Source organism: Gallus gallus, chromosome 3 (assembly GCF_016699485.2).
Source record: "Gallus gallus isolate bGalGal1 chromosome 3, bGalGal1.mat.broiler.GRCg7b, whole genome shotgun sequence".
NCBI classification, from domain to species: Eukaryota; Metazoa; Chordata; class Aves; order Galliformes; family Phasianidae; genus Gallus; species Gallus gallus.
The window spans coordinates 103,935,812-103,949,571 of NC_052534.1; the positions used below are offsets into that span (position 1 = coordinate 103,935,812).

The 13,760-nt window shown below is 44.6% G+C and overlaps 1 protein-coding gene across 2 annotated transcripts; it reads right to left on the reverse strand.

Moving 5' to 3' along the window:
* Nucleotides 1-2,977: 2,977 nt before the first annotated feature.
* Nucleotides 2,978-10,603, reverse strand: WDCP (WD repeat and coiled coil containing). Of its 2 annotated transcripts, XM_015284978.4 has the most exons (6): nucleotides 10,501-10,603; nucleotides 10,013-10,126; nucleotides 9,664-9,939; nucleotides 6,660-8,552; nucleotides 5,017-5,134; nucleotides 2,979-3,601 (listed from the first exon to the last, which is right to left on the reverse strand). In XM_015284978.4, exons 3-6 carry the CDS (start codon nucleotides 9,682-9,684, stop codon nucleotides 3,330-3,332), a joined length of 2,304 nt encoding a protein of 767 aa, XP_015140464.2. In that variant the 5' UTR covers nucleotides 9,685-9,939; nucleotides 10,013-10,126; nucleotides 10,501-10,603; the 3' UTR covers nucleotides 2,979-3,329. The 2 variants fall into 2 exon arrangements, with proteins under 2 accessions (NP_001006419.2, XP_015140464.2); NM_001006419.2 differs by lacking the exon at nucleotides 9,664-9,939 and having other exon boundaries at nucleotides 2,978-3,601.
* Nucleotides 10,604-13,760: the final 3,157 nt, after the last annotated feature.

A 13,760-nucleotide genomic window follows, 5' to 3' on the forward strand; every position in this document is an offset into this window, starting at 1 on the left:
TGTTGCAGCTTAGGGGGATTAGATCCCTTGTGCTGAGTCCCCTGCTTCAATAGGTGACATCGGACATCTGTCCCTGGGCACCTTCTTAGGTTTCAGGTCACCAGGTTTTCAAGAGGGGCTCTGCAGATTTGTGAACTAATTCCTCATGTCACTTCTGCACCTCAGCATAACCACTGCTAGAGTCAATCCCTGCTGGTCCCTTTTCACCTTCTGTATTTCAAGTAAAATCCTCAAAAGTGGACAGAGCTAAACTCTGCTTTTTTGGGTCTACGGATCGTTGCCAAATATAATTTGGTCTCCTTTTCTACTTGCCTTTCTGGGTCGCAGATAAAAACCTCAAAACTAAACCAGTCATCTCCTTCAGAGGAGGAATTTCCTTGAGAGAAATCCTCTAAGACCCGGTATTTTTTGGCAAACCCTTTGAAAACAAGCAAAGAAGGCAAGGACGTTCCAAGTCTCATGCAATAGGGCACAGCCAGTAGCACTTCTGTGTACAGCAGTCAATCACATATCTTGTATGAATTTCATATAACTTCTTAAAAAATAGAAAAACAGCCTCGAAGAGTTACAGTAGAAGCCTTCCCTTCAATAAGCTGCTTTCCTCATTGATGGAAAGGTCACCTGGGTTCTTACAACTGACAGGTGAGTAAGAGCGAGTTTCTGTTTTCATGTAACCTCTTTCCACAGTCACAAGTTCTTTGCACTGCTCTGAGTGCTTTTTTTTCCACCTTAACTCTCTGCAAGACCGTGGTTCAGATACTAGCAAGAAAGCTGAGTAGTATGGTTATAAAAATGAGTTTATATTACAGGTTTAAGATACGAAATTAGATAGCTTTCACGTCATTAAGCACCAAATCTGCTGCATAAACACATGCTAACTCACTGTGAGGCTTCATTTAAAAGACAGAGAAGCAGCACGTCTCAGTCCTTGAGGTGGAGGAGGAAACTTTTCTGGTTTGCACCTGAGATCTTGCAGCCTCTGAAAACACAAACTGATGAAACAGAGAGCCGAGCAGACAGCTGAGGGAGGACGATCCTGGAGCCCGGTCCTGGAGTAATATCAAAGATGTTTATAGAGCAGTGTCTCTAACCCCAGCTGGAGAGCAGCAGTGCTGTTGGATGGCAGGGAAACGTGTCTTTTCTAAAGGTGTAGAATCAGAAGTAAGATTTAGGTCTTGACGAAGTTCTTGCCTGGCTTTCTCTCTTCAATATTGCTGCATTCTGCTATAGGTGGTGAGGACCCTATAAGACTGACCTTTGTTCAGCTTCACCTGATGGAGATACGCCTTGGAGCCCCACATCCATCCCCTGCCTGTTTGACTTTGCTGGTGCTCGTGGAATCGCTTACCTTCAGCAAAGGATCAATGGGGTTTCCTTCACGGCTTTGTAAGCTCCATCATCTCTTTTACCTAGAGGATTTTTTAACCTAGAGATTACCTTTTCACCCCCGCATCCATTCAGGCCACCAGCTTATCGTGTTGGTAACAGCACCAGGCTTACAGTGGCTGACCAGTTCCTTTTTGTTGTTCTGCCCAAATGAGCTGCTGTCTGTGAAGAAGAATTTCCATTTCCAAAACAAACTCACCCTTTGCCCATCACGAGAGCCACTGAGAAGAATCTGCACATTGCCACCAGCCTCAGCTGCAGCACTTCCACCAATGCAGCCCACCTTGTCAGATTCTCTTTGCAGCTTTTAGCTCTGCTGTACCTTTAATATCATATTTTGTGGGATTTCTGACAGTGGCTAAATTTCCAAATGGGCAATAAAAGAGAGATTATATTATTCCAGAGGCAGCAGCTCCAATTCCATAATCTCATCACTTGATTCCTTCTCACAGTTAAGTGTCACTGAAAGCCCGATAAACCGCTTAATGTGACCATGCTTTAATTTTATGGGTAGCAATCTTGGATTACTGTGTTTTTCTGGTGCTGCAATCCACGCTACATAAACCTGTGCAGTTTTCTAAATTTCACTGTTTCCCCTCTCACTACAAAGGCAATAGAGCTTTGTTCTTCTGCCAGCCTTTAAGCTGGAGGCTCTCAGGGCAGCAGGTGACGGGCATTCCAACTTTCTTAATATGATACCTTTTCTTCAAAGGAAATGGTGAAATTTTCAATATGAAGACAAAGAAATGAATGAAAAGAATGAAAATACTAGCTAGGAAATTGTAAAACGAATCAAAAGCAGCTAAGGCCACTTTGCCTATGAAGATGGACCGGGTCTGGCTGTGATGGAGATAAGTTTTCTTTATGGCAGCCCATGCGGTGTTGTGCTTTAGATCTGTGACTGCACAGAGCTGCTGGCACAGCAGTGCCTCACCTGTTGCTGAGCAGCATTCACACAGCATCAAGGCTTTCCTTTGTTCCCACTTTCCGCCCAGTAAGAAGGCTGGGTCATCAAAGGGACATTCCATTCCACACAATGCCACGCTCAACAATAAAAGCTGGGGGAAAAGAATGAAGGTGGGAGAATGTTTGGCATTATGGAGTTCAATTTCCCACATACCCGCTATGCACAATGACGCTCCGCTTGCCCCCAAAGCTGCTGGAGATCTGCCTGCTGATGGGAAGTACTGAATGAACTCCTTGTTCTCTTTTGCTTGCACACACAGCAATTTTCTGCTAACCTTTTAAACTGTTTCTGTCTCAACTCGTGAGTCTTTCCTCAATTTTGCCCTTCTGATTTTCTGCCAGCTTGGGTCAACTGGCCACCCACCCTTCCACACATGACAGTCACTTCCCCAAACACACTGGCAAGTAAACGTGGGCACAGGAGGGACAGAAGGTCTCACCTCCGTGCAGTAAGGACCTTCTACATGACCCTACATAGGCCTGACTCCCTACAATTGAACCTTACAGCCTCATGTGACACCAGTGCAAAACCAGATGTGTTCTGCTGGACACAGCATCTCCCTGTTTCTGAATAAGAATGCAGTATTTCAGGATTTGGCAGAAGTGAGATAAATGAGGAAGAATGCTGTGTTTTCACAGTTGTCTTTATTAAGTAAGTTTACTATTATCTAAAAACACCAATATATTAAAGAGTAGGATCATAGCTTCAGCTCTGCAGCTTGTAAGAAATCCTATCTTCAATCACTGATACAAATGCCTGGTATATACTGCAAGAGGCATATTAAAAAACACAGCTCAGTATAAAATAAAAAAGCTAAGGTTTCCAAGGACCAAATAAATAACTTACAGCGATGGTGAACAATGACAGAAATCCAACAGAGGTTTGAGACAGACCTTCATTTAGAATCTGCAGTCCTAAGCTGTAAGTTCCGAAGTCTCCTATGGTAAGACAGGCACTACAAAATCACTGTCCAAAGTTACATTTTACTGCTGGGCTGCTCAGAAGGACTGCTGCCATCCAAAGCCTTGGAGGAGCAGTCTCGGAGGACTTCCAAAGAGCTGGTAATATCCAGACTTTCAGAAGCAGAGTGTCTGCACCCTTCTGTGGAACTGATGATGTCCAAAGTTTTGGAGGATCGGGCACTGTAGCCTTTCATACTGGCATCTCTTACAACCACCTCCTGCATGGATGTAAATGTCAATGGGACGAAGCCCTCACTGTCTGCTGTGAGAACGATCCAAGATGAACCTGTGGAGACAGAGAAGCACCTGTTCATAAACATCCCTGTCATTCGGTGTTCTGATGGGATACAAAACCTATTTCTTCTCAAATGAACCGTTAAACACTTCTGTATGCTTACTGCTTTTGTAGCACTAAAAAGGATAGGGAGATGCAGGTTGTATAATCTCAAAAACAGAGGACTGATAGCGTCCATGCAGAACTCAGCTTCCTGAGCAGTTTTCCCCACTCAGAGATGTGACTGTAAGAAATGCACACTCAAATCACGAAGGAGAATTGAATTCTGAACAGAATTCATAAGCATCCAGACTTGGTTTTAATTAGGTATTCATAGGCTACTCTACAGTGCTTAAGCTGTGCAGACACTGTACAAAGCAGCCACTTATTAAACTATTTGACAAATATAAAATTAAAAAAAAACTAGGAACAGATTCTGTTATGTAATTTCAATATAATTAATCCCAATAAACATGAGGAAGAAACACTGTGCTGTGCTGTATAAGCCCCATGTCTCTGGCCTATTTGCTATTTGACTTCACGTCATTACTTTTACAGTTTGAAATCATTTACTGCATCAGAAGCACTGACTTTTACCAGTTCTTATAGAAAGCTGTCGTAGCTGTATCCATTAAGTTGATGAAGTAAAGAGATAGAGATGGGGGCGTGGGGGAGTTCAGGGAACCATTTCCAGCTGTTCATACGGTTACATTATGTAACTCCATGTCACAAGTAAGGTCAGGAGAAGATTGCAGCTTAAAAGCACACGGCCCTTTAATCTTTTGGCTTCATATCTCGTTTGGAAAAAAAAAACTTGAATATCAATACAATTCAGGAATTCAAAACTATCGTTCTTGCTGTGCCCATTTACCTACTAACAGCAGATCCGAGTCTACAAACCTGCCTACCTTTCTCACTAGGTATATTGCACCTCTCTGGGCTGTTGTCACACCAGCAGTCACTGCGTGTCACTGCAAGACCCTGCAGTGTGACAAGCACTCAGCAACAAGAAGACAGCAGAAAGAACCTTTTCAAGATTCATCTGATGTTGATCCGTCCCTTTTATCTGTGTATTGGAATATTAAGCATTTTAACAACTATTCACAGAAAAGTAGAACTTGCATAGCGCTAAGAACAGCGACCCGAAGTCCTTTGGATAGCTGCAAGTGAGCAAACAGCAAACAGTGATGAGCAGCTGGAATACAGTACTGAGAATGTATGGAGTTGTGAGAGGTTGTATCCCAAAGGTATGTTTCCTGCTGTTGCCAAAGGTAATCCATGTATATGACATGTATACAGGCACATAGGATGTGCGCATGGGACCTTCAGGGTTATTTTTCCAGATCAGGTTATGCACACTGCCACTGCCCACTGAGAATGTTGCCTGTGGTTTCAAGTGTTTATTTGATTGGATAATTACAACGTACCGTGCTGCATCTCTACCAGAGAGAGGTTGAAGATCTGCTGAACCACACTTAGACGAAGTTTACCCTCACAAAGAATAACAGATCGCCTTTCGTCTGAATCGTTTCTGGAAAGCTGCTTCTGCAAATGCAAGAAAGACTCGTTAGATACAGCAATCTATTTTCAAGCAGAGATACCAGAATAACATCCATCAAAACAGAACCAGAAGTTTGTAAAGCAGCAAGTTCTCTTTCCCCCCCTCCTCGATCCTCGTCTTATGAACAGGTAAGAACTGTGCACAAACACAGGGATGAGGTTGGCGACCCTGCACGTAGAAGGGGGGTTGAAACTAGATGATCGTTGTGGTCCCTTTCAATCCAGGCCATTCTATGATTCCATTCTATGAGGAACAGGCCAACAAATCAGCAGTGCTTGTCTGCCTCACCTCTGATCATCACTGCTCTCAGCTTTAGAAGCCAGCAAAGAATATCCCCCCATGGGGCAAAGCAAAGCAATTTAAAAAATGACAGAAACAAACTGAATCCTGACTCCTCTTCCATGCCATGCACAGAGCCATCCATCCACAGGGAAGATATTTGTTAAGAGGGGAGCGTGGAAATGCATATTTCATGTGTACCAATTTTGCATATGCTAAATGTTTGCAGGGTAGTGTAAAGAATTATGCATTGCTTTCCAGCTTTGACTGCAAGTGAGCTTTCTGCTGTCAGAGATTTTTTACTTACATCAGTAAATACCACCTCTGCAGTCCTTCCATGCTGCACAACCTCATTTCTAGAGGCCATAGACAAGAAGATCCCTGCTCAGCCAAGTCAGCCTTCTGCCCTGCTTGTTTGACTTCCTACATTCTCTAAGTGCCTGCTCCTGCGCTCTTAGGGCGGTACTTAAAAAGTTACCAGCACGATGCCTTCAAAATTAGATTCTCAGGGGACCCTGGTAGCTGGTTTCCTGAGCAGCCTGAGGTCTGCTCTCCCCATAACCAGTGCTAAAGCTTTGCTGGCAGTTTTCCCCCCCATCACTCGAATGCTTCATGTCACTATGGCCAAGGCAGCCACCAAACATCACTTCTCCCATAAGACCCTCTGTTTACAAGCAACAAATCCAGGAGGGCATCCTTCCTAGTCAGCTCCCTTAGTATCCGTACTCAGTTCCTGTACCAGGAAGTTATCATCAAGATGGTTGAGGAATCTCCTGGACCTGTGTGGCATTCCCACTTAATGTCTGGCAAGCTGAAGTCACCCACAAAGACAAGGGTGGCTGACCTAGACACATCTCTTCTTTCCTTACAGATTAATTAATCATTGTCATTGTGGAAGTCTACTATAGGCCACAGCCAGGAGGACAACACCAGCTGTATTTGTGTGTCCCCTTGGCCCTTAACCTGAGGCTCTCAACCGCATCACTGTGATCTGCAAACTCCACAGAACCCAATCCCTCCGTTCCATAGTTACTCCCTGCCCATCCCTGCTGAGGAGCCTTTAATTACCAACTGCAACACACCAGGGCTCCTCCCACCAGGTTTAACTTTACGTCAATGACGTCCTGTCCTTCTTGCGTATAATCCAACAGGAGCTTTAATTCTGTGCTTTACAAAGACCATATATCCATACACAGATATTGTCATTAAAGCTTCCAGTGCTAGAGTTACCTGACAGGTGATGTTAATAAAAGAGGGTTCCTGAGAAGATGGGTACATCGGAAGATTTCTCTTCCCCGCTTTTAGCAGCTCGGTTAATTCACAGACATGATGCTGTAATTGGGTAAAGTTACCAGACAGTTTTTCTACATTTTTTGAGAAGTAACTTGCTTCCTTTTCACTTAATAGGTTATTTTTGTAAGAATTTGGTATTTTGGAAGCTGTCTCTATCTGTCTTTTTGGAGACGTTGGCTTGTTAGAAAATGCCAGCGATGTGGTAGACAGTGATGCAGACTGGTTAAGTGGTTCAGCATTGAGAGACTCAACAGCTGGAGGAAAATTCAAGGAAACCTTTTTTTCTTTGAGGTCACTCATGTTCAACAAGCAGCTTTGTTCATAACCAGGACTCTTAATTTCTTCAATAAGTTTTCTTCTGCTGGTAGGGGACTGGAGGGCAGCACGATCTGGTATCAAGAGTCCACGACTAAGAGGGTGAACATCTGTAGAGACATCGTGAGGTATGTTTGAAAGATTCAAACTCCCATTGACTGATGCACAGCTCCCATTAACCGATGCGGATGTTGAAGGAGCCACTTCAAATATCAGCTCCTTTATCATCAACCGGATCATGTATTTGTCAGATCTTGAAGACGGAAGAAAAGCAGGATCAGTGAATTTCTGTTTCCCAACCAGGATCAGTAACAATTTATTGGTCAAGAAGCACAAACCCTTTGGTTTTTCATTTTTCTCTAGCTGAATTTGTTGAATATTCGGTAAATTGGATGAAGTCAGCGAGTAGACTAAAATAACGTTACAGGTATTTGAGGCGACCGATACGGTTTGAGTTTTGATGTCAAAAGCCATTATATCAGGAACCAGAATGCCTGGGATGCTAACTTTTTTGGTAGAGGTCACCTTTTTTTCAAAGGTCACCAAAATGAGATGTGAAGAATCTTGGCCGCTTCCCGTTAGGTAGTCCTTGGGCCTCAGATGAAGCAGAGGACTGGAATCAGCACCCGGCTTGCTAGAGAGTATGTGGGTCAGATCCACAGGAGATGTAACTGCAGACATGGGCTTCTCAGCGTCCAGCACCTTCTTCCCCCCATCCATGGAATACTCTTCCTCACCACATAAGCTGGACTGCGAGGGAAAGGATTCTGTTTCAATGCTCGCTGGAACTTCAAAAGCCACACCAGCATTTAAGCCACAGATCTTGTCTAGAGGGAGCTCAGTAGCGACAGCAATTTGAAAATTCAAAGTAGCTTCTACAGCACAGATGTAGCCTCCCACATCAAAGATGGGGCAAAAAGTACAGGCATTGAGTGTCTTCTGAGTGTCATCCCAAATATAAGAGTGAAGGGCACTGCCTACGCCGACCACCAAGCGATTGCCTTCCTTAGTCCAACAAGCACAATGGATGAGACCACTGCCTTTAATATCTGCTTTAATTCTACAGTTGTTGAGATGAACAGAGTGCAAGACCGAGGCATCCCGCGTCGTTAGCACAGCCAAGATCTCCTTCTTTGGATGCCACACGCAACCTTGGGGGAGCACTGGAAACGGCTCACTGATATCACAGATCTGAGAAACCAAGAGCTTATTTCTGTCTGAAGCGTTAAAGCAGAGCTGCCAAACAGTGATATGCTTTTTGTGTTGAACAGCAAGGAGGGCTGGGGCATCAGGGGGACCCGGGCCCCAGTAGAGTCCATGGACGTGTTCAAACTGACCAACAACGCTCGAGTCACCAAATTTTGGCTCTCCGTTATGAAGATGCAAGGAAGTTAATATGACCTGTTTCCCATCAGTCCAGGCAATCCCGTGCACATGGTGAATTGCTTGGTGTAAGGCATTAAGGCCTGTCCTCAGAAGCTTTGCCTTTCCTAGCTCCATGTCTCTTTGATACATCTAAACAAATTAAAGAATAAAAATTATTGTGGAGGCCAGAGGCAAACATCTGGATGTATCTTTAGCTTATGACCCTCCCAGTGTTGAACTCTTCCTTTCAGTCAAGTCAAAATGCACAATATTCATCTACACTTAATCCACAACCCTTCTTTTTTCTTTCTTTTTTTTTTTTTTTTTTTTTGCTTATATTGTCTCCATAGTGAAATGCAATTTTAAAAGAAAGAAGTTGTGATGTTTACATAGGCCCAGGCTGCTGCACTTGCATCACAAAACCAGTTTGTTCATTCTAATTGACGGGTTGCTCCTTCTCAGAATAGTTTCTAACAACTTCTAGCATTCCAAGTTTTCGAAACACTGCCCCTCATTCTCAGCTTCATCGACCATTTGTGAACACATAAAGTAATCCCTTACAAGTATAACAGAGCATTAATGTATTATTTATAAATCTGATCCTGCACTAAGTGGGTAAGTAAGAGGCACTTGCCTATTTATTTCAAAAACCTCCCTAAAAGAGCAAGTGCAATTTTGAAGGAAGGTAGTATCAAAGCAGATTTTTCTGAGGAAATGTATGATAAAGAATTTAAAAGAACTTAGAAAACAGATGGGGACAGAACCATCTACCTGAAGCATGTGCTGTACTGTGATAGCTTAGGAATGACTCAATAGCTTCAACACCCTCTAATGCAGTCTCATCTATCAGTACAGACCACAAAGAAAGTAATTCAATAATGTAAGAACACTGCAAAATAAGGCAATATAACTTTAAGAGAGATGCCATACAGCAGGGAGATAATTACCCCATTACTCCTGAGCAAGTGATATCTCCATTGGCATTTTGTACCCAGTTCTGAGTTTCATGGTTCAGTGACAAGAGAAAGGCTTCGTAGAGCTCAAGGACCAGAGAAACATAAGTGGGTACATTTAGTTTGGAGAAGACTGTGAGAGTAAACTTGCAAACACAAACCAGGTTGTTGGTGAGAGAGCACTTTTCAATTTTCTTCAAGTCCACTGTGCAAGGCAATAATCAGCTTAGTGTTAACAAAGGAGATTTAGGTCAGCTATGAAGGAAAAACTAAAGCTAAAATGACAGCTCAGCACTGAAGCAGGTTACCTTGGAGAGAAGGTGCTCCATGAATTCGATAATCCTGAAGAGCTGCTAAGTAAATGTCTGTCAAGGACAAGTCTAAGTGGTCAAGTGGACAAGTCTGGTGGTGGGTGGATGGTTGGACTAGATGATCTTAGAGGTCTTTTCCACCCTTAACGATTCTAGGATTCTAAGTACACTGGATGCTTCCTCACAGTAAAAGAACAATTGGAGGAGTTGGATGTACCTCATCAGCAACCTGGCTCTCCTCTAAGCTCCAACCACTGACCTCAATCATTGCTTCTGCAGAAACACCAAAGCATGAGTTGATCACTGTAAGTAACGTGAACGACAGCTCTCTGCGGGTAGTACTTACTTAGGGAAATGGAATGACAGCTCCCCTCAGGGGATACACGGAGACACTGAGCCTTGTGGCCATCTGGGTGCCTTCCTCTGCCACAACAGGGGCTTCACGTTCCCCGCAGCAGACCTGGGAAGGGAAAACCAGGCACAAGGGCCGGCGCGTTCACACTGCCCTGTGCCACACCCCCGCCCTTCAGCCCACCACACGAGCACGACCCTTGGGATGCCGATTAGGCCAGGTCTCCCCGCAGCCACCCGGCCCTCGCCTCACACCCCAGCAGCCTCCAGTCGCCCAGGAGACCCCGCGGGGACTGCAGTTAGGGTGCAAGGCGGGGCTGTGCAGCCGCGGCGAGAAAGAACCCCAAAACGCGCCCGCCCGCGCCGCTTCACTCCGCGCCGGGTGCCGCCCGCCTCAGCGCCCCGCCGTTCCTGCTCGGGCCCGCCCGCACCGATCTCCCCCGCCTCCCTCAGCGGTCCACTCGCCCCGGCCGGCAGCCTCACCCGCCCAGCGACTCAGAACGGCTCCAGTGAGACTGTATCCTCAGCGGAACACGCCGTTCCCAGCGCCGTGCACCTTCCACCCCAAGCTCGGCCCCGCCCTCCCGCGCGGCGCTCCCGCCGGCCACGCCCGGGCCCTGTGACGCAGCGGGCGGTGCCTCCACAGGGAGGCTGCCAGGACTACAGCTCCCAAGAGGCAGCGGGGCGGGCTGTGACGCCATCAGCGCTCCACCAATCCCGGGGGGGCGCGGGTGGTCTCTTCCGGGCGCCCCAACGGTCGCCGTTCCTGAGGGGGGAGTTTTGTTTCTGAGGTTCCATTTAAACTCAGGGAAGAAAGCGGCTTCAGGTCGTCTATGCTGTGAAGTGCAGCAAAATAATAAATAATAATAAATAAATAAAAATAAAAAAAAATAATAAATAAATAAAAGCCTCAGGTTTGAGACAGTTATTTATAAGGTTTCGTTTTAGTTTAGAAAGTAAAGCAGCGGAGCCAAGTGCCAGCTTTCCTGTGTTGCTCCATAAATGAACCCTCTTGGACTTAGGAGAATTCATCTCAAAGTGAAAGCGATTTTCATTTCTCTTTTCATTCCCTTTTCTCCTTCGTTAACAGCAGACACAGTGCAAAATGCTTGCCGCTGCAAAGAGAACAATACAAAACTAGCATGCAATTGGAAATCTGAAAAGTTATTTCGTTCCCATAGAAATCTACTCACACTCACTGTACACACTTATGTCCCCTGCCCACTTTCAGATGTATGTGGGTTGGTATCTTACCACCCTCAGAGGTGAGCAGAGCTGAGCCTTGCCTGAGAGACCACACTGAGAATCATTTCATTGGCTCCTCCTCTTTTAGATCAAGGAGGGAAGGTTTAGATTGGATGTCAGGGGGATGTTCTTCGCTCTGAGAGTGGTGAGGTGCTGGAACAGCTGCCCAGAGAGGCTGTGGGTGCCCCGTCCCTGGAGGTGTTGAAGGCCAGGTTGGATGGAGCCCTGGTCAGCCTGGTCTGGTATTAAATGCGGAGATTGGCGGCCCTGCCTGTGGCGGGGGGGGGTAGAACTTCTAACACAACCTGTTCTCTGATTCTCTGATTCTATGAAGTACATAATGCAAGTGTAAGTACTGAACAGCACTACAAAGGTCTGCTCCCTCTTCTGGGTTGGTAAGATAATGTATTTTCCAGTTCATCTCCCTTCTTTCTATAGGACTGTATATGCTGGAACACTCAACACTGTATTATATCAGTCATTGGCATTGGCACAGGATCGTGTGCAGTGCAGAGGACAAGAGAGTCTGCTGTCCCTTTGTTACAAATAAATAAGGGTGACCAAAAATATGCACCTTCTATCGCACTAATGATATGCCCTGTAACTTTAATAGATTGAAGGTGGTGCAGGAAAGAAAACTTGTGGGGACATGTTTCAGCGCTGGGGTGGCCATATGGTGTTCTAAGTCGAGCCTGGCACCCAAGGGCTGCGCTGTTGTCTTGTGCTTAAGGCAGAGCTGGGCCAGCAGAGGGCTATACCACACAGATGGCTGCAGAGGAGCTGAATTCCTCAGTGCCGTTATACCCCTATAAAAGCCCTGATTTCACATATATTTTTTTCTCTTTCTGTGTGAATGTATCAGGTGTCAGGAGGAGAGACCACGTTAAAAAATGCCTGAGAAGATATTTTTGCATCCATAGAATAATAGAATATCCCAATTTCACAGGGATCCATAAGGATCATTGAATCCAGCTCCTGGCTCCACTGTCTGTACCTAGAATTATACAATCAAGTATTTTTAAAGACTGTTATTTTCATCGTGTGAATTTTCTCATAAATGTACACATAAGTCTTAACCAAGTTCTACAAACAAGCCAAAGACATTACAAACACATGTAGTCATTTGTAAATCTGTCAGATGCAGCCAGTTGTGTAATATTTTGATTGCAGCAGAATTGTCTCAGCCTAGCAGAGTGCCCGGGTGGCATGTAGATAGTTATTATTACATCTAGGTGATTATTTCCGTGCCCAATAGGGTACGTAACCACAGGATGGTTGTTGGTGTTGTAGAACAGCATGAAAATGACTGTGGGCTGCTTGGCCACTGGCTGCTAGTCATGGCCAGTTACACAGTTGCAGTGTGCGTAGTCACTGTGCTTATTTCTTAGTGGCTGTAATGCAAGTAAGCATCTGTTTTCTCTTTTTTCCCCTAGATTCTTCAAGGCTTTTACTGCTGACATATATGCTGCCTCTGTTACTTCAGGGATGCAAAGCCCTTAAGAGCTGTACGTAAAATAGAAAGTTGGACAGTGAAATTATGTAAAAGCAATTGTGTTTAAAAAGCTGAAACTGTAGACATAATTTCCCATGGTCATGCTCACCCAAAGCATTTTAAAGTATATCTGTTCTTGCATTGAGTCAGGTTTGTCCTTGAACACTGAACTGTTTCGCAGAACTGCAGTCCCTGCAATGAGAACGGATCTGTGTTCTCATAACTTACTTTGCAGCATCATTCTGGCATCTGCTTGTCAAGTCAGTTTGAAACACAATTTTAACAAAAATGTAGGACAGTCTGGGAAAGAATTATGAATACCTGTTAAAGAAAGGCAGGGAAAGAAAATGAAATGGATGCAACGAGGAGACATGCTGTAGTATCATTATTTATGTGCTCCATAGAGTTTTCCTCTGCTTTTATTGAATATTTCCTCACACAAGGAACATCATATTGTAAGGGAAAAGAATAATTTGAAGAAACTTGCTGTTAACTTCATAAATGTAATATTTGATGAGATCTGCTTAATCTGGGTGATGGACATCACCGAATGAGCAAGAAGATATCATCATTATTTCTTAATGGGAAAGCTCCGTGAGGCACCGCTGTGTAATTTAGACCCTTAAACCAGATGTGGTAAAAGCCTGAGATCAGTAATTAAAATGTATATGCATTTTAACTGCTTTTTGCTATTACAGTAAAGATGTTTTGGGTTTCTTCTTACTTTTGGGAAGTGATTAGTAATAAATATAATAAAAGATGAGCAATTTTGCGGAAAATGACCACAACCTGGATGGATATCATGCTGTTACAAGAAGGCAGACATCACTGTGGGATGTGTGAACAGGATCATTGTGTGCAGTGAGTGTACGTGGGTAACTTGGGCTGTTCTGCTTGGCTGTGTGAAGCCAGAAGGGCTCACTGTGTTTCCGAAGTGTAGGCAAAATTGAATGTTTCTGCTCCATAGTGAAAGGACTTGCAGGGAGTTCCATGTAAACCGTGAATA